General features: G+C 43.0%; 1 protein-coding gene across 5 annotated transcripts in view; it reads right to left on the minus strand.

Annotated features, from left to right (window-relative positions):
• SLC1A2 (solute carrier family 1 member 2) overlaps positions 1-24,732 on the minus strand; it is a 168,252-nt gene that overhangs the window by 47,449 nt on the left and 96,071 nt on the right. For all 5 annotated transcript variants that reach the window (XM_019036414.3, XM_019036412.3, XM_019036413.3 and 2 more), the window contains 5 exons: positions 18,479-18,618; positions 16,126-16,278; positions 13,317-13,567; positions 7,226-7,394; positions 2,672-2,798 (listed from right to left, as the gene is read on the minus strand). In XM_019036414.3, the coding sequence (XP_018891959.1) occupies positions 2,672-2,798; positions 7,226-7,394; positions 13,317-13,567; positions 16,126-16,278; positions 18,479-18,608 (830 nt within the window). In that variant the 5' untranslated portion in view covers positions 18,609-18,618. The remainder of the gene's footprint in view (positions 1-2,671; positions 2,799-7,225; positions 7,395-13,316; positions 13,568-16,125; positions 16,279-18,478; positions 18,619-24,732) is intronic.

A 24,732-nucleotide genomic window follows, 5' to 3' on the forward strand; every position in this document is an offset into this window, starting at 1 on the left:
ACATTGGTATGGACATAGGAAGGACACACACATTGCCCATGTTATTGGCATCATATTACAGAAATACGGGCTGCATGTTTGGCATAAAGATGCGTAATCTGCTAGAAATTCTAGGAAACAATGGAAAATCCTAATGTTTAAGCAAGAGACTTATTCTGCATTGTGTACTAAAGTCTCAACAGACTCAGATGAATCTGAAGGACTTAAAAAATATGTTTTATATTTGGATGCAGTGGCTCATGCCTGTAATCCCAGTACTTTGGGAGGCCAAGGCGGGCGGATCATAAGGTCAGGAATTCAAGACCAGCCTGGCCAACATGGTGAAACCCTATCTCTACTAAAGATACAAAAAATTAGCCGGGCATGGTGGTGCACACCTGTAATCCCAGCTACTTGGAAGGCTGAGGCAGAAAAATCACTTGAACCCGGGAGGCGGAGGTTGCAGTGAGCTGAGATCGCGCCATTGCACTCCAGCCTGGCAACAGGGCGAGTCTTTGTCTCTCTCTCTCTCTCTCTCTCTCTCTGTGTGTATATATATATATGTACATGTTTTACAACACCACCATATTCCCAAATCTTCATACAACAGAAATATCCAGAAATCTAGAATTGCCTGAGAAGCTGAAGGTTCAGTACAATCATAAAAGAGGACATGATGTTATTTCACTAGCATCCTTTCTGTGTTTTAAAAGCACCGTAAAACAATGATCTGAACAAGCCAGGTCTGTTAAATATGGTTCATGAAATAGTGAGGAGCATCTTCTTGATCTGAAATCTTGGAGTTTTCAGCTATCCCACTCATTCCTAAAGTTTTAGTAACAATTGACTACAGGCACATCACCATGTTTGGTTCTGTGGAGATAAAAAAGAAGAACAGATTTTTGCCCTTGTGAGGTGGGGTGGGAGACAAGAAAAGGAGGAAGAGAAAAAGCAGCTGGAATTTCCATGAAAGACACCTACAGAAAACTGGAAAAGGATCAGAAGAAGTTTGGCAAAGAAGGTGGGTAGGCCTGGAACATGCAGAGATGGGGAATAGGTAACCCAGAATTCCTGTGGAAAAGAGAACACAGGTATGACTTGGTCTAAGAGTGGTTTTATTTTTTTCTAGGCAGACATACAGGACCATCCTAGAGATCTGAAACAAATGCAAGTAAAAAGCTTTCTGTCTGATGGATATGGGACACCAAAAGGTTCCAATGATTGAAGATGACAGAGCTTCCACAATGAGAGAGTAAATACTCATGCTCTCCTAGGCTCCCCTAGATTTCAGAGTCACCGACTATAAACACATGTGAAATAAAGGGGAAACAATATTGCTTAGACGATCCAAACCAAAAAACCTACCTGCTTATGCATCAAGGGTTTTGATACCAATATGAACTACAGCTCTTCCTCTCCCTAGCTATAATCATCTTAGGCAAGTTAATTATTAGGTTGGTGCAAAAGTAACTGTGGTTTTTCCCATTGAAAGTAATGGCAAAAACTGCAATTCATAAGTTGAATTCATATGTCCCCCAAATTCTTATGTTGAAACTTAATTCCCAGGGCAGTGGTGTTAAGAGGTGAACCATCTGGGAGGTGATTAGGTGATGAGGTCTGTGCCCTCTTCAATGGAATTAGTGCTCTTAATAAAAGATGCTCGAGGGAGCCTGTTTTCCCTTTCTACCATGTGAGAGCACACACAAAGGTGCCAACTACGAGGAATAGGCCCTCCACAGATACCAAATCTGCTAGTACCTTGATCTTGGACTTGCCAGCCTCCAGAAGGGTGAGCAATAAATTCCTATTGTTTATAAATTACCCAGTCTAAGGTATTTTGTTATAATAGATGGAAAGACAATGACTGTGTAAAAGAGACCCCAGAGAGCTTTCTGAATCTCTTTTCATGCTGAGCGAGGTGGCTCATGCCTATAATCCCAGCACTTTGGGAGGCCTAGGTGGGAAGATCACTTGAGCCCAGAAGTTTGAGATCAGCCTGGGTAATATAGTGAAATCCTCGTCTCTATAAAAAATTTTCAAAAATTAGCTGGGCATGGTAGTGTGCACCTGTAGTTCCAGCTACTTGAGGGGCTGAGGTGGGAGGATCACTTGAGCTACAGTGAGGGAGGCCGAGCCTGTGATGAGCCATGATCACACCACTGCACTCCAGTCTGGGTGATAGAGTGAGACCCTGTCTCAAAAAAATTACAATATAATAAAATTCAAATAAAAATAAATAAATATCTTTCTAACTGTGGATACAATGAGAAGTTGGTCTGCAACCTGGAAAAGGCCCCTTATCACACCCAACCATACTGGCACCCTGATCTTGAACTTCCAGCCTCCAGAACCATAAGAAAGAAATTTCTGTTGTTTCTAAGCCACTAGGTCTTTGGTACTTTGTTATAGCAACCCAACTAAGACAGTTACATAAAAATATACAACCCATTCTCAACTCACTGGCCATACAAAAGAGAGAGTAGGTTAGATTTGGCCCAAGGGGCATAATTTGTCTACACTTGTTCTAGGGGAAGCTCCAAAAAAGATATTTTCATCCCTTTCTCAAGGTCTTTCTGGAAAGACATTTGATCAGCCCATGCCAACTTTTTCCTGCAGGGAGAGCTCCAGTATTCTCTGGGGACCCCAAGGCTTTCTCAACCCACTGCTAAGAAGTAAGAACAAGGCCACTTACCACATGATCATGATCACTAACTTCATTACAATCTCATTCAAAATGTTGAAGAAATCCACCATCAGCTTGGCCTGGTCTCCCATCTTCCCCATAGCGATGCCAAAAGCAATGAAAAACCCTATCAGACCTGTTGGGTGAATCACATTACATAGAAGGACAAATTACAAAGAATGTATTTTTCCCCCTCATTCTTTACCATTCCCAGTGTATGGAGCCATGTTCTCACTGCTGGTTACCCTATGAATTAGACATTAAAAGAACAAAGCATTATATTTGATACTGAATATAACTTTCCCCTGGATAATTTTGGATTTCTTGAACACTTTCCACATGAGCAAGTTAAACTGTAAGCAGCGTTAGGTCCTTGAAGAAAATGTATTCATTTTCATTCCAAACTAAAAGGTGCTCTTCTCCCTCCCCTCACTTATGAAATCATGTGTAAGCAGATTCCTTTATTACACAGATTAACGAGGAAAAGCCTGTTGGGACTTGGGGATTATCATACAAACTTTGGAGCCAATATTGGAATAGCAGAGGCCAATTAGCCAATAAATTCTTTGCTAGAGTTACATCTAGCTTGTTTTGGTATTATCCCAAATCAATGCATGGCTGGTATGTTTCACTCTTACAAAATCCTATATGTAAAATTATTTTTTATTACTACACACATAAAATGACAGGGAGAAAAAAATACTGAAAAATCAAAGGGAAAAAAATAAGGAATCCAAAATTCCATTTTATCCAGTTTTTTTAAATGTAATCTGTTATTTATGAATTTGACATAATTATTTTCATGATTGAAATGGTTAGAATGCTTTTTTTATTTTATTTATTTTTTCAGGATCATAAAGACAGAATATAGATTCACTGTCAGATTTTGCTAGTTCCTAGTCCCTCCACTCTTTCTTCCTTTACTTGACATTCTTGACTTGTATCTAAGTCCAGCCTCACATCAGCCTTTGGGGTCAATCCTAACCCCAGGAAAGATTTAAGGAGCTTCATCTCTGCCCTCTTCATGTCAGCATCACATTGCACTAGGTCTTGGACCAACTCCAATACCCAACCATGAGTCTTACTTCTGTGTTGGCTTTACGTCATCCCCTGTGCCTGAGGTCCTGGGAATCTGCCCTACACTTTAGTTCCTCCAAGGCCAGGCCTGGCTTTGCTCTTCCTACCACTCCTGTTGGTCCCTTCCATTCTCTCCCTCGGTACCTCACGCTCAGGCCTGCAGTCTCACTCCAACGCATCCAGGGACTGGGGCACATTGTGCGGCTTACAGGTGTTTCCAGTACTGCCTGGGGGCTATCTGGATTTCTAATTTCCAATCCCCATGTGCTCCCTGACCTCTGACCCCTGATCTAGTATTGCCATTCTTGAGGTCTCAGTTCTTACTACTTACATGTTCTATAAATCAGTGTTGCTATGTCTTTGGCTACAGGACTTTGCTTGCCCACCTGACTTGTTCTCTGACTCTGAAGTATGAGCCATCTTCTCTTTCCTCCTCTTCTCCACACCTAACCTGCTCAATTTGGCAGTCCTAATTTCCAGTCCCTCCCTATTATATCCAGTTTCCTATGGTGTCCAGTTATGCCTAAAGTCTTAACCCATACTCGGTAAATTTTAGCATTATAATTTGATTCTCTTAGAACAAAATTCCTTCTCTCTGAACCTTTGACTTTACTCTTTCCCTAGTCATCTAACCCACTAACCTCTTTACTCCAAGCACATATCAACCCAGATTGTCTAACTACCCTTTGCTGGATCCTTTCTATCTTCAGCAAAAAGAATCCATCACTTGCACTTGGGGTTACTAATACTTCACATTTAGTATCTCCTCTTTTTGCTCTCAGCTAGAAAGCTTGACAAATGACTTCACAAGTGAGTTATTGGTCTGGAAAGACAAAGGCTTAGGGAAGATTAGATCCAGGACAGAGGGAACTAGTTCTGCAGTAATGTACAAAATCAATTTCAGGCCATTCCCAAGTCCTTCTCTCAAGCCCATGGAGAGGAGTCTGCTACGTGGGAGGTCAAAGAGAATCAATCTGAATATTCTGGCTGAGAATAGCTCATATTACTTGGTTAATTTCATTTGAAATTAAGAGAAAATGCCCGAGGTATCAAGGTCCCAAAGAACTGGAATAAAAAATGCTCCATTCAGTGTCAGCAGAAACTGGCCATATCTATGAGAGATAGGTTTTTAAAGGAACAGTTGGAGTTGATTTAAGCAGTTGGGAGAGGGTGGAGCCCAGAACTGTTTCTGGAGGTTTTTTAGGAGAGAAATGGTTCCTTAAAGAAGTGGGAGGCAAGAGCTGGGGTTGTATCTTCACTTATTGCAAGTGCTTAATCCTTGGGACTTTCCAAAGCCAAAAAACAGAAAGACAGCAAAACAAACAAATAAAAAAGCCACTATCTCCACCCTCAGAAGACCGTGGAAAGAACCTTATTTCAGCCATGATTTGTAAATGGGAAGTTTCTCAACAGTCTAACTTCCCTTGGCTTTCCAGAGCCTTGATCTGCACTTGGATGGAAACCGTATTCAGCTTGTAATTTTTCTCTGTAAACATTGCCTAATTGAAATTGCTCACTGGAACGGGGGTGTTCCATCTGAACAAAACCCTCTTGGACTTGGCGGCTGGGGTTACAGAGTAGTGAGTTGTGTTGAAACTCCCCAGTAGAGCCAAAGGTCCTGTGACTTCCCAGAATCCACCAAGACTCTGGAAACAACCAGGAAAGTCTTTGAATGATTCACTCCAAAGCCCTGGCCCCATTGTTCATGGCCTCAAGCTCCTCCAGAGTATGGAGAAGACTGAGGAACACTTTGACAAAAAGGGGGTTGGGTGTTTTAAGTTATGACCCACCAGAAAAGACCATGGGGGAGTTAGGAAGGTCCTGAAAGGGACATAGATAGCTGACAGTGAGGGAGAAGAGCTGCTCGGTGGTGGGTGCTGGGGATATTTGCAAAATCTCCCCAGAGGAACTCTCCGTCCTACTCCTCACTCCTTCCACCTCTCACCTCCCACTGGTTGTTAAACAATGTTTATTGATCTTCCATTGCCCAGCAACCTAGTCAGCTCATCTCTTCCCTCACTCTCACTCATCCAACCGGCTTCCTACCAAGCCAAACAAAAAAGATCCGCTTCTGCTTCTCAGTGACTGTGCAATTCTGTTCCCTCTCTCTCCTCTTTCTCTCTACCATTCTAGATGGCTAAGGAGTAGGCTTACCAAATTTGGAACAAACAAACAAACATGACACTCAATTACTTTTTGAATTTCAGGTAAACAATGAATACTTTCTTTTTTAGTATTATTATGTCCCATGCAATATTTGTGACATACACTAAAAAACTATTTGCTTTTTATCTAAAATTCAAATTTATCCAGGCATTCTGTATTTTATCTGACAACCCAACTAAGGAGACAAGGCCATGTGATCTTTCAGATGACAATGTGAAAGGACTACTGAGCTCTTTCATCTCTAAGTAGCTGTCATCCAAACCTTTAGAAATTGTGCTTGGATAAATAAACATACTTCATCCATCCAGATTCACCATTTCTCCCAGGTTTTGGCCAAATGCCCCTATTTTCTGTCTCGGGGACACCATTCTAGTGATGGATGGAGGTTACGGAAGGGAGTGGACCCACTGAGTGGGAGGGGAGAAAACTGGGCAGACTAGAGCCGCTCACATGGTAATAAACCTCTGTCCCTCATGGAGGTATTTTCTTACTGAACTCCTCAGCTCTCCACCCACTTTGAATAATGATCAGAGCTCATAAGGAGAGAGCACATGGCATGTGCTACTGTGCCCTATATGCACAATCACATTTCATCCTCACAGTAATCTACAAAATAGATGCCAATCCTATTTCCATTTTACAAATGAGGCTCAGAGAAATGGAGTAACTTGCCCAGGGTCAGATAACCAGTAAGTGGCCCATACTGGATCCAAACCCAGGTCTGCCCAACTGCAGAGCCCAAAAACCTCTAGGATGGCATGCTAAGAAGGTACTGGGCTAGGAGAAAGGGCTCACTGGGATCCCAGAAAGTAAAACAACATAACAAGATAATCTGTAAAGATCCCTTGGTACCTACTCCAACATTTTACAATCCTGGTAGCATTGCATTCGTTTGCAGACTATGAGGGCTGTGGTGGTCCAGCCCCTGCACCTAGCACAGCACCAGTACATGGGGGCAGCTTTTAAAAAATGCTTAAGAAACGAAAGCAATGGATGTGTCACTTAATAACACAGAGAGTCAGAGAAAGTGACTTTCTAACACCACACAGAGAGCCAGGGAATGTGCCCAATGACGGTGAGCTCCCTCCTTTTTTCCCATACCCAGCTTCTTGCTGCCCTGTCCCCTTATGGTCTCCTCTGCCCTTCTCTCTCTTCCTTAAATTGCTCAGCTCTCAGTCCCAGTGACCCTCAAATTGCTCCCCAGAGAGAGCCTCCTGCTCCACCTAGAGGACAGCTGAGTCATCAGTTTTCTGAAAAGGGAGTGCAGGATAGCCCAGCCATTGCCAGGGAAGCAGAATCCCGGACCACCAGCTGGCCTACCTAAGACGTTCATCCCATCCTTGAACTCCAGGCCCTTCTTGATAACCATCTTAGTCTCCTCCGGCACCTCAGTCACAGTCTCGTTCAACAGAGAGACAACAGCGCTGGTTGCGTTGGCCTCCTCGTCTGGTGGTGGTGCAACCAGGACTTTCTTTGTCACTGTTTGAATCTAACAGAGTGAGGGAAAAAAGGCATAGAGTTGAGGTTTGGCCTATAAGGTGAAAAAAAGAAGATTGGCTACTCATATATTTTAAGGTTCCCAACAGGTTAGCAATAATTAAGAAATGCCAAAGCAAGGTTATGAAAACTGGAGAATATTTTATATGTCTATATTTACAAAGTGGTGTTTTATTATACACAGTGAGATACAATTGTCCTAATCACAGATAATTACACAATTTTTTATTTGTGCAAATTTATGGGGTACATGATAAATTTTTTACATGTATACAATGTGTGATGATCAAATCAGGGCATTTAAGGTGTCTATCATCTGAGTACAATGCATTTTTTAAGTACAGTCATCCAACTCTGCTATCAAACATTGAATGAATTCCTTCCATCTTTCTGTATGTTTGTACCCTTTAAGCTACTTCACTTCATCCTTTCCCTTTCCCCCATTCACCCTTCCTGGCCTCTGTTATCTATTTTTCCACTATTTTTCCATGTGTTCAAATATTTTAGCTCCCACATATAAATGAGAAATGCAATATCTGTCTTTTTGTGCCTGGCTTATTTCACCTAAGATAACGACCTCCAGTCTTATCCATGTTGCTTCAAATGACACAATTTCATAAATATAGAATGTATGAAAATAATTTGCAAATGTACTATAAGTACTGTAGTCAATAATAGGACACAGGCTTAAACTTGGGGGATAAATGTCTTCTTTCACTCCTATGATTGTAGCTCAGAAACAGTATGAAATGTCTAACTTGGATGCTCTTCCCAATTGTGAGACCCAGTTAGATGGTGCTTCCAGTTCTGATGGTCCTTCCAGTTGTGATGGGCCCTGGATCTGGTTAAGAATAGGAAGCCTTGGCAGGGGTCAGATCAGCAACTCACGATCCACCTGTTTTCCCCTCTACCTGGTCCCCACTGGACAGGGGCATCACAGGCTGCCTCAGTTTGGGCTCCTTCTAGAGCCAGGCTCAGCTGGAAATCTCCATCTGGGCACCAAGAGTGTCAGCTGCCAGCAGCCACCATGGCAGGAGCATTTGCTTATATTTCAGATCCAAATTCAAGGTGGGAAGACAGCCGCTCCTTCTGAGCAGTGATGCCAAGCCTTGCTCAATATTCCCTAAGCGTCTCTGTCAGATGACTCACAAGGAACCTCTCCCACTATTCCTCGACATCCATGGCAGTGGTCCTATTTTTAAAGGTGCCAGGCACCCTACATGCAGAGTGCTATAAAAATCCGCATCTGAGCTTAAAAAACACCACCTCCAGGGGCATTAAAATAGAACTCATTGCAGAATCCTAGATTGTCAGTGCTGGCGTGTAGTAGGTAACAGATGGCTGAACCCCGAATAGATACGGAAGAAGATGTACGGGAAAGTCAAGTGACTTGTTGGACGTCATGGAGTTATGGGCAGAACTGGGACGTCAACTCAGATGACCTCACCTCCATTGAGTTATTTCCACAGTCTGTGCTGTATGTTAAGCTATAGGGACCCAATCCTACTGTGCTGGTTCCCAGAGGAAGCAATGCTGAACTGCCGGTTATTCAAAATGGATGGGAAGGGAGGTCAGCGTTCTCTGAGGTGAGGCAGGGTGCTCTCTGTTCTAGCCTGGCCACATGTACTCGTTCAGGGAGAGATGAAGCCTAGGGCCTGCTGTGTGAGGGGAGAACAGGCAGCCCACTTCTCCCCTCAATGTGGCCCCTTCATCTGGGCAACATTGGTGTGAAGAGAATGCAGGGAGGATCACAAGAGAAGCTTCTGCGAACAGCAGAGTCATGCTCCCAGGAAAGAAAAGGGAACCAAAGCCAACTGTCGACCTATCCTAAGGATGCTAAAGAAGCCTACGTTTGGTTTAAAAGAGAAATACTCATGGATCTAAATGAATGGTGGCTGTCAGGATCAGGCAGGAGGCCAGCTGCTACCTATTTTACATCCATTACGTCTTAGGTCAACAGTAGCCCTTCGACTCAAGGGCAGCTTGCTAGTTAGTTGCTGAAGCAGGATTCGAGATGAGTTATGTTTGACTCCAGAAATCCAGATTTCAAATAGCACAGGCCAGTGATGTAAGTTGAAGCTGAGGAGATAGGAACACTGAACGCAGGCCTAGTTCTTTGCCTGAGTTCCTGATTCACAGAAGCTGTTCGGTTGCACAACTCCATGTAAGTGCTGTTTTAGTCTGTTTTGTGCTGCTATGACAGAATACCTAAGACTGGATAATTTATGATAAACAGAAATTTATTTTTTCACCATTCTGGAGACTGGGAAGTACACAATGAAGATATCAGCATCGGGCAAGAGCCTTCTTGCTGCATCATTATATGGAGGAAGGTAGAAAGGCAAAGAGAGGCACGAAGGAGCCAAATTCATTCTTTTATAGCAGCATTAATCCCATCCATGAGAGCAGAGACCTCATGGCCTAATCACCTCCCAAAGGGTCCACTTATCAATATTGTTATAATGGCAACTAAATTTCAGCATGAATTTTGGAAGGGACAGACATCCAAAGCATAGCAGGTGCTAATTCCAGTCTCCCTGTCCCTAAGCCACCATCATGTCTCATCGTAAAACCTGCAAAACCGTAAACTGACCTACTCAACTTTCTTCTTGTCTGCATACAGTCTATAGGTAAGTGTGGCTACCTATAACCCTATCTATATCCTTAGCTTCCCCTGGCCCACCAAGTCATGCCTGAGCTGAGTTTACCTTCCTCCACTCACTATACCTCCCACGCTGGCCTCACACAGCCTCCTTTTTCTTCTCTGAACATTATAAGTACTTTTCAGCTTCTGCATATCTGTGCCTCTACTGAGAAGCCCCTTTCCCCAGCTCTTTGTAGGCCTAACTCATTCTGATCCCCTATCCTCTCAGCTGAAATATCTCCCCTAGTTACCACCAGCCTATCATCCTGCCTCTATCCCTCAGAGAACACCTGTCTTAATGTTTAAGTCTCTTCTGTGTTTCCCTGATGTTTGTTTTGGTCTACCTCCCTCCCCTCTAATGTAAGTGAGCTCCTTGTGGCAGGGTCCTTATCTGTCTCCTCCCACCGTGGCATCCTTGTGCAAAGCAGAGAGCCTGGCAGCCCGTCCTGCTCACAAGTATTGGCCGAGTGAACATACACAGATCACGGAATTTTCTGGAGGAAAAGAACCCATGCGGTCTCTATTACTGGGCTGGATTTAATGTTGTAAGGTCATATCTTACAGCCAGTTACTGTCTTGGAAATCTTACTTTGGTTCAAAGTAAGCCCCAAAAAGCAAGCAGGAGACCTCTCTGCTCACAAAGACACAGGGACTTAACTTGGGCAAACCAGGCCCTGTCGCCTGGGAGGAGGCAGTCTCCACTCCGGGGGGAGCTCATCTTCCTCTTTACATCTCTGTTTCTAACTCTGGTCAAGGAGCCTCCTCCACTCAAGACAGGTTATTTTAAATGACTTCTAGCTGTACTCATGGACACAGAAGATGTCTCTCATGCACCCTTTCTCTCTGGAAATGCCATGTCCCTTTAAAAGAGTTTCCTGTCCTCAAGTCCTCTTCAGTGCCTTCCTTCCAGGCTTAAGGAAACTGTAACCATCCTCTCCCTGAGGTGGATTCTACACCATTCTTCCTCAGGTTGTCCTAATCCAAACGGACGTTGATACTGAGCCTACTGAGGGACCAAGGCTCAGTCCTCATATGAATTTTGGCAATAGAAAGTTGGGGTCAGGGCTGGCGTGGGGCAGGGAATGGCTCAGGTCTCTATTCCAGAATGGCAGAGAGCACCCCTTGCCATGGGCAGCTGCATGCAAAGACTGCCCATCCACCACAGTGCTCACCGAGTGTAAGTGTGGCCAGCTCCACAAAAGTTCACTCCAAGACCAGAGCAATAGCTCCAGGAGCCTGCCTGCTTCTTGGTCCTGCCTTCCTTTTTTTCACAGAGCATGGCATGACCAGGCACAGAACTGTGTCCAAATCTGTCCTTCCCAGGCCCTCCTATGCTCCACTCTCCCCAAATCTACTACCAGCTCAGCCTCCTGCAGCTGCGATCCCAGAATGCTCTTTCCAAAATGTTAAGAACGGATAGCACCCAATCGTGTCTCTCACACTAAAGCAAGTCAGTTCATCTTTCTGAGCAGGCTGGCTGAGGGGCAAACACGCTATGCAGATGGAGCCCACTAAGCAACTTCTTCTCCAGCTTATTTCTGTTTATTTCTACATCCAACTTCCCTGGCCTGGAATGGTTTCCTTTAATATAGGTCCATGCTACATATTCCACTAAAATGGTATCTGAAACCAGGGAACATATCCCAACCCAGAGTAATCTGGGCTCAGCAATGGTTAAGGACTACATTTTGGAGACAGCTAGGAATACATACTTTTCTTCTAAGCAAACTGTTTCCTAAGCTCATTCTTCTGTGCTTGGAAATGGCTGAAGTTTTAGCTTAGACTGCTTGATTTTAGCTCAGTTTCTACCTGGGTTAATGGGAACCGGGGTGTGTGGGATGTGTTCTAACCTACGCTGGCCTTGGGGCTAGAAAACAGGGTAGTGAATGGGGCCTACTCAGCTAACCCAGTGGTTCCACTCAACAGAATCACCTGTTTTAAAAAAATCTCAAGTTTAAAAAAATGTATAGGCATGTATGCAGCAAGCAAGAGTATACATTGCTAAGGAATCTGTACCCACTGCTACATACTTTTGTAGTGCCATTTTGCAACAGCCAGCAAACTCAAAATACAAAACTCCTTGTCCTGACAAGGACATTTTTACTTCTAGGAATTTATCCTTTAAAAATATTATGCAATCATGAAAAAAAGAAGAGATGACTTTAAAACATTGTTCAATGTTTTTCATTGTTCAAACATTGTTCAGTGAAAAAGTCAGATGTAACGTTTTATGAACAATGGAGTACCATTGGGTTAAATTCTTTTTTTTTGTTTTTTTGTTTTTTGTTTTTGAGACAGTATGTCACTCTGTCTCCCAGGCTGGAGTGCAGTGGCTCTGCTCACTGCAATCTCTGCCTCCCGGGCTCAAGCAATTCTCTTGCCTCAGCCTCCCGAGTAGCTGGGATTACAGGCATGCGCCACCACACCCGGCTAATTTTTGCATTTTTAGTAGAGATGGGGTTTCACCATGTTGGCCAGGCTGGTTTTGAACTCCTAACCTCAAATGATCCCCCTGCCTCAGCCTCCCGAAGTGCTGGGATTATAGGCATGAGCCACCACGCCCAGCCAGGGTTGAATTCTTTTAAAGATTATGCACACTTGCATAAGTGGCAAAAGAAAAATACAGGGGAGGAAACAGCATTCTCAACATAAGTAGCTCTAGAGAAGGGGAAGCAGAAGCTTCTAACTTTTACTTTGCGTACTTCTATACTTTCTAAAATTTTCATAATCTGCATGTATTACTTCCACAATTTAAAAAACTACCCAAGCTCCAGATTCATCTCTTGGAGATTCTGATTGTGTAGGGTATTTGTATTTTTTTAAAAGTGCCATTGGTGGTTTAGCTTTACTGCCACGTTTGAGAACCACTGTGTATTCTAGAAGGTTGTGGGCAAGGCTAATAAAAATATGCCCATGGACAACTCAAAGACACATTTCCCAGCCTCATGCACAAAAAGGAAAGGAAGAGATAGATATAAGGAGAGAGAGAGAGAGAGAGAGAGAGAGAGAGAGAGAGAAAGGAGGACAATCCCACAGCAAAAAATATATTAAGTGAGCTGGAAAAAAAGGGAGGTTTAAAAAAATTAAAACCAGGAGACTCCAATCCCAAGATCCTGCCCTAAACCACCTCATAGAATCCCTGGGCCTAGACAGAGATAATTACATATTAAGAAAATTTCTACCCAGAGTTGGTCTGTTAAAATACTCTTAAGTTATCGCCTTGATAACTTAGAGGACTGGAGAAGAGAGAACATCTGAACTCTGGGTTACCTGTTGAAAGCAGGCTTGGACAAGGTTTTCAGGGAAGAGATTTCGAATAAGGTCCAGGAAGGCATCCAGGCTGGACACTTCATCATTCTTCTTCCCAGGCCCCAGCTGCTTCTTGAGCTTGGGATTGCCTGGATGGATAGCCAAGACCAGAATGACCCCCAGTACTGCAGCAATGATGGTCGTGGACATGTAATACACCATGGCTCTCGTGCCCAAGCGGCCACTAGCCTTAGCATCCAGGCCTGACAACCCTGGATTGAAAAGAAATGCAGAAGGATTAATTCTATTATGTTTGTGCTAATGACCTGTGTCTACATTTCTATGACGTTGGCTTCATATCACTCAAATGTGTTAATGGTTGATTAAATCTCCTACTGTAGTCTTCCCTCAATATCCATGAGAGGGTTGGTTCTGGGACTCCCAACAGATACCAAAATCTGAGAGTGCCCAAGTTTCTTCTGTAAAATGGTGTAGTATTTGTATATAACCTATGCACATCCTCCTGTCTACTTTAAACCACCTCTAAATTATTTACAATACCTAATACAATGTAAATGCTATGTACATAACTGTTATACTATATTTTTAACTTGCATTATTTTGTAATTTTTATTAGTTTTTTTTCTCAAATATTTTCAATCTGCACATGAGGGACTCACAGATATGCAGGGCCAACTGTACTGAATATTTGATCAATCCCATAGTTTATCATTCTATTATCCAGGGAGATTTTCAAGATTTTACAGAACTGGGAGAGTTGGAGATCCTCCTGTTTAGAATTTACAAATGGTCTGTAACAAATTTTTTGTCAGTCTGCAATAATGAGTTAAAATAAAGTTGAAGACATCCCATTTTTAATTCTGAGATTATTTCTTTCCACTTTTTTTTTTTTTTTGGTCTTAACATCTTTCTTTTATGAAGCGATGCTGCTGGTACATGCTAGTTTTTAACTTGTTTATTTATTTATGTTTTAATGTCCTCACTTGGAAGACTAAAAAGCTAGTAGCTCTGTGCCATGCTCAAAATGTCTTTTGAATATATTACTGGTAACTGACATGGAGAGTCTGAGAATAACGATTTTGCCCAGTCCTCTCATTTCTCTGAGGTGAAGCATGAAGATCCACATTCCCAGCCTCATGCAGGGATTAGGGAACACCCCGTGAAGCACCCTGCCAATGGTGGGCATTTCATCTATGCCTAGGGAGGTTAGAGGAAACTCCAAGCAAATTCACAAAAACTCCAGCCCCACTGGGTTTTTTTCCAGTTGTTTCTTGAATGTGTTCACTTCCTGGTTTCAGTTCCTGCTTTTACCAGAAAGAGAGATTGAACCCCTTTTTGGGTGTCAGTCCTTTTTGCTATGGGGGAGGAAGTTAGTGATGTGAGCTGCTCTAAATTAAGCTGACCTACGTGTGACCTACTTCTCGTTACAACCTAGTCTAATTCCAGCCGATGGGAGCTAGGTTTCCCCACCAAGTTGGCCAACGTATGACCTGTTAACAGGTGTAGAGAACATTTTCTCTGGTTTATAGAGGAGCACTGATGGTAAATGCACCCTTTCACTCAATCTAGCGCTGAATGATAAGATCCCACTTAGCCCCTAAGTGCCTGATTCTGAGTTCCAGCATTTCAGGTACTGGGGTCACTGGTCAACCAGCTGAAGCCTCAACCCAGCTCAGCCCCTGAATCTCCTGGAGTTACCAGAGCCTCACTCACTTCTTTCATGAAGTGGCCAGTCCAGGGGAACAACTTCTCCAGATCACTTAGCTGGCTGGTACCCAAATATGGACCAAAGCTCAGCTTCCTGCCCTTAACTCAGAGTTTAGTCTCCAAAGGGCATTAATTTATACCCTGTTTGAGCAATATTATTTGGTAAGGAGGAAAATACCAGTATAAGCCCACAGAGGAAGAACAAATTCTTTCAGATAAAGTAATTAATTATTCTAGTCAAAAATAATTGATGCTGGGACTCAGGATCTACACCTGTTAACAAATCATACATTGGCCAACTTGGTGGTAGAGAAAAATAAGTGAACATGATGCCACATATTAGGAGTACCTTTGTTCTGAAAAACTCAGAGGGCTTTCATACCTAGCATTTCATTTATTTTTAATGGCAACCTCCCTCAATTCCCAATTAAAATAGTAGATAATTTCCTTTTCCATCTATTACCTTTATCAGTATCTGAACAAAATATAATTTAGAAAGGGGAGAAAAGTAGACATTAAAAATTAAGGCCAGGTGCGGTGGCTCACGCCTGTAAACCCAGCACTTTGGGAGGCTGAGGCGGGTGGATCATGAGGTCAGGAGTTCGAGACCAGCTTGGCCAATATGGTGAAACCCTGTCTCGACTAAAAATACAAAAATTAGCCAGACATGATGGCACATGCCTGTAGTCTCAGCTACTCAGGAGGCTGAGGCAGGAGAATCGCTTGAACCCACGAGGCACAGGTTGCAGTGAGCCGAGATTGCACCACTGCACTCCAGCATGGGCAACAGAGGGAGACTCCATCTCAAGAAAAAAAAAAAAAATTTAAAACCACTAGAGGTATCATCACTTGTAACATGTGGCTGTGTTTCCTTTTCTTTCTTTTTTGCTGGAGAGAAAGACAAATAGACTGACTAATCGATGGCAAGCTTTTATTTCTTTAGGGTTGATTATCCTCATTTCAGAGACGGGAAAACCAAAGCTCTGAAATGAAATGACACAGACGATCACATTCACTCAACCAAATTGAGATTCTACAGTTAATCAAAAGCCAGGGCAGGAGTATGACCCATGTTAGCCAGGCACTAGTGAGGTGGTCTTACCTGTGATTAAGCTGGAGATGATTAGAGGGAGAATGAGCATTTTTAGCATCCTCATGAGTATATCCCCTGGGAAGGCTATTAACATAACCACATCAGGGTGGATGGGAGATGCCAAGCGAAGAAGCCCTCCACACACTGCTCCCAGGATGACACCTAAAAGGAAGGGGAAAACAATATGAATTTATTTTTTGCCCTCGTCAAATGACTTACTCTAGACACTTACTTCAGCAACATTGACCTTTCTCATGCTTCTGCAGTATTAAATGATGAACAATGTGTAACAAAAACAACATTAGATAAGTGAAGCTGATTTTGATGACTAGCAAGAGAACTTTCTATACCTCCAACTATTCTTAAAAAGTCAACACCCAAAGAGTCAAGGAGAACTCAAGGCTTTATGAAAGTGCACACTGGCAACTTGACTCCAACTTCTTTGAGGTTATTTGTCTACTTGGAGCCAGAAATTGTCTATAGAAATAAACTATAAGGGGCTGGGCACAGTGGCTTGTGCCTATAATCCCAGCACTTTGGGAGGCCGAGGCGAGTGGATCACCTGAGGTCAGGAGTTCGAGACCAGCCTGGCCAAAATAGTGAAACCCCATCTCTACTAAAAATACAAAAATTTAGCTGGGTGTGGTGGCAGAAACCTGTAATCCCAGCTACTTGGGAGACTGAGGCAGGAGAATTGCTTGAACCCAGGAGGCAGAGGTTGCAGTGAGCTGAGATGGTGCCATTGCACTCCAGTCTGAGCAACAAGAGTGAGACTCCATCTCAAAAAAAAAAAAAAAAAGAAAGAAAGAAAGAAAAAGAAAAAAGAAAGAAAGAACCCACACAAGGACAGATATTGCCTCCTTGCCCAGCTCAAGCTTGGCCACATGGCATGGCATTTAATGTGTGTCTTCTCATTGTAACTGGAGGCAAGATAAAAAGAACATTTAATTGACCAAGCTAGTGTGAATTCTATTTTTTTCTTCCCATCTATTTTCTTTGGCTTCCAATAATTTCCTCATGGCTCACTCTCAAGGCTTGTCCTTGACTTCTATGTCCTTTTACATAGCTTTTAGATTGCTGATCTTATGGGAGCTCAAGAATGGACTCTAAAATATATAATTTTGGAGGAAACAATTTAGGCAGAGATGCTGGCAGGGATCTTTCACTTTACAGACTCAAAGATCCCAGAAGAAAAGTTTTATATCTCTGCAAATGGGTGGCCAACATGAATGACCCTTTCAGAAACTACAAGCTGGGTCATAGTACCACTGGCCATAAGGGAGGGATGCAGTTCCAGGAATGCAGGCTACAGTGTTAATTCCACAGAAGAGGAAGGAGTAATGTGGCTGAAAGCCTGATTTTTTTTCTTCTGCAGGTAAAAACCACACTCTCCAACTTCTTCAAGTCCTGTGATGAATTAGATGTGGTTACATGGTGGGTAACCTTTGGAAAACCTAACCATGCCTATGGTTTCTTGTTAAGTGAACTTAGCTGTGGCGAGCTCCCAGTCCCGATCCTGGGCCACTGGCAACCAAGGCATCTGTCTCAAAGGAAAAGCCATGGAATGGAGGGGTTCAGGTAGATGTGTGCAGGTGGGTGGGTGGGAAGGACAAGTTGTTCATTGCTTCTCTGTGAAACCTAAGTGACAGCTGCAGAACAAGGGAGGGATTGAGAAAGGAAATGGTGTGGTTGTCATTATAAGAAACTGTATATTGCCCCATTTTCAATAAACCCTCATGCGAATCTTAAGACCAAGATTGTATCAATAGCCTGAGAACAACCATCGCTTGGGTGAGGCCTGAAGCAGAGGAGGAAGAGGACTTCCAAGATGGAGCTGGAGCAGATCAAGGCATTGGGGCAAACATCTTCCACACTGACCTCATTAGCTAATGTGCCCAAATTACCTAAATTAATGATGTGTCTGAAGAAGCTCAGACCTTGGGAGCCATTTTAGTGGGGTTTTGTGCAATACTTGTGCTTATCTTGATGCAGGTGTTTCTCTAAATGTGGTCCATGGACCAATGCTTTGGAACCACCTAGGTTTGCTAATATGTAGATTGCAGGACCTCATTTCAGGTGGCCCAAAGCAAAGTCTCCATGAGTATAGGAATCCACATGCCAACACTCTCACAAGATATTTATTTGCAAAAAATTTAAGAACTACTAGAATCCAAAGGAGAACGAATGGCTAGAGGAGGTAAGGAGGAAAATTATATCACTGAAGCCTGGGCAGACAGGGCCCTAGGCAAACCATGTGGCTTCCTTTCTGGTGGAAGGGCTGGCTGCTGAGACCAGCTGCCCCACAGAGCCAGGAGAGTCCCAGAGAAGAGGGGGCTGGGGGTGGGGTGGTGCAGGTACCTACCAAACACCGTCAGGGTGAGCAGCAGATTCTTCCCCAGCTTGTCACACAGGCGCAGGCCCAGGTGCCGGTGCTTGGGTTCCTCCGAGCCAAGGTGACTGTCGTGCATTCGCACTTCCACCTGCTTGGGCATATTGTTGGCACTGGAACAGAAGTGAAGGCAGAGATTAGAGAGACTGGCACCTCCCCTATACAGTTTCAGGGGCTCAACTAGTAGGAACCTCTCCAGGCACAGTTGGAATCTGGAACCATCTGCAGGAAAATAAAAGTAAGTGTGACTCAGGGTCACCTATAAGCAGGACAGTAGGACACACTGAGAACTGATGTGGATCCTCCCAGTAAAGGAAAGGAACACCGCATGCAATGGTAGGATCTTCCAAAGAGTTGCCCCCCATGGTAACTTGGGGAAGGAAGTTACCATGTTACAGAGCCTTTACTTGAGTCTTGACCAAAGCTGCAAAGGCTAAAATAGAGATCCAAATCCAGATAGGTCTGGCTCCAAAGCCTGAGCTATTTTGTTCTTGTAACAACAGTAAAAAGGTGACTTTTTCAGGAGAGTCATACTTGAGTTACATCAACATTAAAATGTCTCCAAGCTCAAGCCTTCCCCATCCTGACATGTAAACGTCACAAACACTGATCATCCAAGCTTTATTTCTTTTTTGGAAAAGATAGTTTATCTAGTAAAAAAATAATAATAATAATTCAAACTATTGTGGCTTTTAAAAGGTCACCTACATTATCGGGACTGCTAAACTGGCAAGAGCTAATACCACTTAGAGTCCAAGAAGTATGGCTTTAAGAAGTATTTTGATCACCTCCAGCTATGGTTGCAGCCAAGCCCTTTTCTGGGTCAACCTCAGGTAAGCCTAAGCCATCCTGGGAGTCTGCCCAAAGGAGCCCTTGCTGGGGTAATGGGCGTACTTCTCCTTCCTCAGCTTTGTCACTTCCCAGGCCGATAAGATTCCAGATGTAAGCTTGGGGATTGCCATAGGGAGGCCAATTTTTCACTTTGATATCTTAGAACATTTTTTTAGCTGCTATTTACAATCACCGTCATTTGATAAAAGAAAAAAAATAAGCCTTTCACACCTAGAAAGAGAGGTGTCTCTGAACAGATGACAGTGCTTTCAAGACAGGGAGGTGTTGCGTTATCCAGATAGTCTTGTCATAGACTGGAGAAAACTTCCTTTGGAACCAACATCAAGCTGCAGACCAGTGTTTTGGAATAACTGGTTATAATGGGAATAGTGTGGGTTTTGGAGTCAGAGGGCCTTGACTTCAAATCCTGACTCCAACTCTTGCTAGCTGTGTGGGGTGTAGAAAGAAATGCCTGATGCCTACTTCATAAAAATTAAACAAAAATATGCTAGCATAGTACCTTTCTCCAGTGTACACAAAGAAGAGACATATAACACCCATCAACTTCATGACAAGGATGACATTTTGTTCAGGGGGCTTAGCCACTTGCCCTGCCATTCTAGCAAGACACCAAGAACTTAGCTTCCACTCTCAGAGTTAAGACCTGGAACCCAAATACAACTACTTGCTTTTTCATAACAGGCTGCTTAATATACTTGCTACCCAAATGTTTTAAAATTAGGAATAACATTGCATGACCAGATGAGAATGTTAGTCAAAATATAGGTTTCTTAGTCTCCCCTTAATGGCCTAATTTTCTATTCATCTAGTTAATTTCTGAGGCAACTTCTGGTTTCCTGACATATGTGTGCAATAACAATCCCTCAGACCATCTGAAAAAGAAAATAGGGTATGACTGCTCACAGCAGTTGGGTGAGGGCCTTTCTGATCAGTGAGCAACAAATATCACTTCCTCCCATCGCCAAGTGAAACAGACAGAAAATTCATTTTACAACACAGCAGGGGGAAATGATCAAAATGATCTTTTTAACATGGATAGACCATATTTCTGTGTTTGCAGTGGGATCTTTTTCCATTTTTAAACATGTCTCCAGCAAGTAATCTGAAGCTCTAAACCAGGAAATGTCAAACAAAGAATGGAGGTAGTATGCGTTCTGAAATGGTGAATGTATTTCCTTAGCCAGCTCTTGGCAAAACTCTCCAGTCCCCTTGAGATCATTAATCTCCTTGCCTTCTGCTTCATTTGAATCCCTCCTGCCATTGAAATGAGAATCAGGCACATGGTTGGTATTCAAGTAAAACTAGGAAGTATTTAAAGCAACCATTCTGGCAAGATCCATATGATGTAATGGAAGCGTCAGGCATCAAAACAGCCATGTCAAAGTGAAAACACACAAACATTAGGTTAGCATACACACCCAACCCGGCAACGTGGTTGGATGCCTGTGCCACACATTTCTTTGTTGTACAAAATTGCTGCCTCTTTAATGGTTTGTTTTTTAGGCCATAACAAAATGTCCCTGAAGCCCTGAATCAAAACAGCCACATCAAAGTGGCTACATCAAAATACTATAAACCCACAAATATTTATTGAGAGAATTCTCGTGAGTTGCCCTCTTGGAATTAAACAGATATGGAAGACTTGTAAGAGTTCTTGATGTTTGCACATAGAAAATAATTTTTAAGGTAATTCAGGGACTCAGCTCGCAGCTGGAAACACAGAGTCCCCCAAGAACTCTTTGTAAAAATTCTGACTAATCTAAAAATTCCAACTATTCTAATTAGTCTAACTAATCACTACATCTCCCAGAACACAAACAGAGACTGACATGGGAACTATATCATACAGTATAGCATGATAGAATATTACATAATATACAGCTGCTTCTAAGCCTATATACCTTTAGAATAAGATATAAGTTTTAAAAAATGTGTTCACACAAACAGCTATATAAATGCTGATTGCAAACACACCTGGTAACAGTGACAATAACAGGTATAACTTATATTTATTGAGTGTTCTCTATGTATCAGACACTATACTCAGTAATGGGTATGGTACAGTCTTTACTCTTAAAGAGCCTTTACTCAGAGAGGAAACATAAAGCACATTGTACTGTAATTGTCTGCTTTATGTACAGGCCATGAGCAAGCTTGCAAAGGAGTCTATGGGAAATCATAAGAACAATGCCTAACCCAGGTTCAGGGAAGAAGAAGGGATGTTCAAGAAGGGGTCCCAGAAGGGGCCGAGACCTGAGTCAGCTCTTGAAGAATGGATTTAATTTAAATGCCTACATTCTCCACCAGTCTATGAGCCCCAGGAGGGCAAGATTGTGATCTTTAACACCTAGTCCTGAGTGCTTAATCAATGTTTGCCAAGAGAAATTGAGAATTGAAAAGCAGCTCTAAAAGGGCCCCTTGCTTGCCCCTGGGAATAAGGCCCTTCTGCAGACAGACTGGCAGCATGCCACTTCAGTCAGATTTTGACCATTCTTGCATTTATTCCACAAATTTCTAGTGGGCCCATATTACAGGCACCATACTGTTGTTGATGTTAAAGATGTTGCAATAAACAAAAAGACAGAGCCCTTGATATCATGGAGTGTGCACTTTAGTGAGAGAACAAATGCATGGATAAACACATTTTAAGTAGTGAGAAGTGCTCAGAGGGGGGCTGTATTAGTCCATTCTCACTCTGCTAATAAAGACATACCCGAGACTGTGAAATTTACAGAGGAAAGAGGTTTGACTCACAGCTCAGCATGGCTTGGGAAGCCTCAGGAAACTTACAATCAAATCATGGTGGAAGGGGAAGAAAACGTGTCCTTCTTCACATGGTGGCAGCAAGGAGAAGCGCCAAGCAAAAGGGGGAAAAACCCCTTATAAAACCACCAGATATTGTGATAACTCACTCACTATCACAAAAACAGCATGAGGGTAACTGCCCCCATGATTCAGTTATCTCCCACGGGGTCCCTTCCACGACACATGGGGATTATGGGAGCTACAGTTCAAGATGAGATTTGGGTGGTAACACAGCCAAACCATATCAAGGGTGGAGGAGAAGGATAGCAGTGTGTGGGGAGGCAGCATGATTTTGTATCAAGTGTCCAGGGAAGGCGTCTGTGATGAAGGGACATTTGAATAGAAACCTAGAAGAAATGAGGGGTTTCCTCAAGTATTTTATGCAATTTGTCTAGAGCTTAGCAAATAAATGGAACATACACAATTTGGAAATCTGTCTTACTACCAAGATCCTAAAGCTCCCACCCAGATGCACACTCTGGGATCCACATGTTGATTTTTACATGGATTCAAGTGAATATGTAGTAAGTAATGCTGGGCCCTGTCACCATCGTGAATATTATGAGGGTTTAAATGACTATTTCAGTGCCCCCTAACAGATATGGTTACCAGGAAGAGGTGAGTTGGATACAGGTGGAAAGCGTAAGGTCACAACAGCCAGCAGGTTTGCTCCCATGGCAATGAGCAGAAAGTGCCAAATCTGGTCTGGGAAGTCCACCAGATACACAGTAAGTCATGTCCAGTGTGCACACTTACCCCTTTACTAATATTCCCTTCCTATGTCCTGTGGCTGTGCACACAGAACAAAGCAATAAAACCCAGGTTGGATTTGGGTCCACCAAATCCCTCGAGGCTAATGCTCTCTGACACTGCCCACCATCTGTGTTTCTGCTTGAGTGCCTCCTAAATTGAGGAATATTAGCAATGCAATGCCTTAATGTTGGAAGTTCCAGTGCGCCAACTCATGCTGATCTCTCAAATGGCCTCCACCGCCTAACAAAGTAAGGCCATGTGATGGGACAGCTGTTGGGATAATTAAAAACTTTTAACAATGAGCCCATAATTTCCTTCAGTCTTAGCCTCTCCATTGAATTATTCAAACAGCTGTTAATTTTGCAATCTCTGCCCAGTTCTTTCTCATGCAAATCCACGTGAGTCCTGTTTCAAGGCAAGCTCAGCTTATCGTGCAAATCATCCTCTGTGACTCAGAAGGGAACATGTAATGGGGCTAACGCTAAGTTTTAAACTATTCTCAGAACCTGCTTTTCATTAGCATTCGATTTCCCTTGCTTTGCCAATAGCCTGTAATAATAGGCTCATTAGATGCGGTGTTGGATTCAGATTTCCTGCTGCACACTTCAGTGTCACCTTAGCTGGCACCAAACTCTTTTTTCCACCTTCACTGATTTGATGAGGTGGCAACAGAACACTCCCCAGGGAGCCTAAAAGCAACTGGTGTGTTTCTCCTGGAGGATGTGAGGTTTGCAATGGGCTTCACCCACCTGTCCTTCCACTGCTGACATCTAACCTCTCCTCCCTGGCCCCAGGCTTCAGGATCTGGAGAGGTAATGGGGAGATAAAGATGTCCAGAGATTGCCCTACTGGAAGACACTAGGTCACCCTAGAATCAAGAACAAAAACAGTGCTCACTGCAGGGCCTCTCCCCTAAGACAGTTGTTGTATTTGGATAAGAATGCTGGAAATACCTGTTGCATCAGCTCGAGCACCAAGAACCAGGAGGCAGAGATTTCAGCTTTGATTGTCCCACATCCAGCGTTTCCCCCAGCTCCTTGAAGAATGCCAACCCTGCTTTAAAAGGGCCTGAAACTCTAAGACTTTCTGGCATTTCCAACAGCCTGCAAATCCCTCCACCCTTCCTAGATCCTGTAAGACCTGCCTTAACTGTGTCAAAGATGTTCACCAACCAAGATGTCAGTCTCTCTCTGACAGATACCGTGTTGTCACAGATCCTGCAAATGAAACTTAAAGGGTGACAGCCTCCAAAGTCTCCTTCAGTCCCTTCTTCTATTCATTGTGTCTTCACAGTGTTCATTTGCTAAATCACAGAATTACTTTCTGGTCCTGCTGGTGAGGCACTCCAGACTTCACAAACCTCTTTTATATAGCTTCTTCCAGTCCATTCGAGGGGCTGGTTAAAGAATACAGTTTATAGCTATCCTGAATCATGATGGTATTGGGCCAGGATAGGACTGGAAGTCAGGAAGTCTGTGTTCTAATTCCAGGACTGCTGCTAGATGGGTGTGTCAGGGGAAAAGTATGAGGATAAAATGGATATAACGTTATCTTCTGTGATCAACAGACAGTAGGGTAAACTGCTATGAAATGGTAAAAACACGTTCTTAATGTAAGATATCAATAAGGTTTAAGTATCAATTTTGGCCCATTTTTATTTTTTAGGTCCCATTCTCTTAATCTATAAAATAAGAGGGTTGAATTGGAAATTCTTTAACATTTAAAATTCTGTGATTCTCTAATTCTCCAGGTAGGGAAAAGGATAGTAATAGCATTCAGTTCTAGAGATGTGGATTCCATTCTAGGTACCCACGATG

This window comes from Gorilla gorilla, chromosome 9 (assembly GCF_029281585.2).
Source record: "Gorilla gorilla gorilla isolate KB3781 chromosome 9, NHGRI_mGorGor1-v2.1_pri, whole genome shotgun sequence".
Taxonomy (NCBI): domain Eukaryota; kingdom Metazoa; phylum Chordata; class Mammalia; order Primates; family Hominidae; genus Gorilla; species Gorilla gorilla.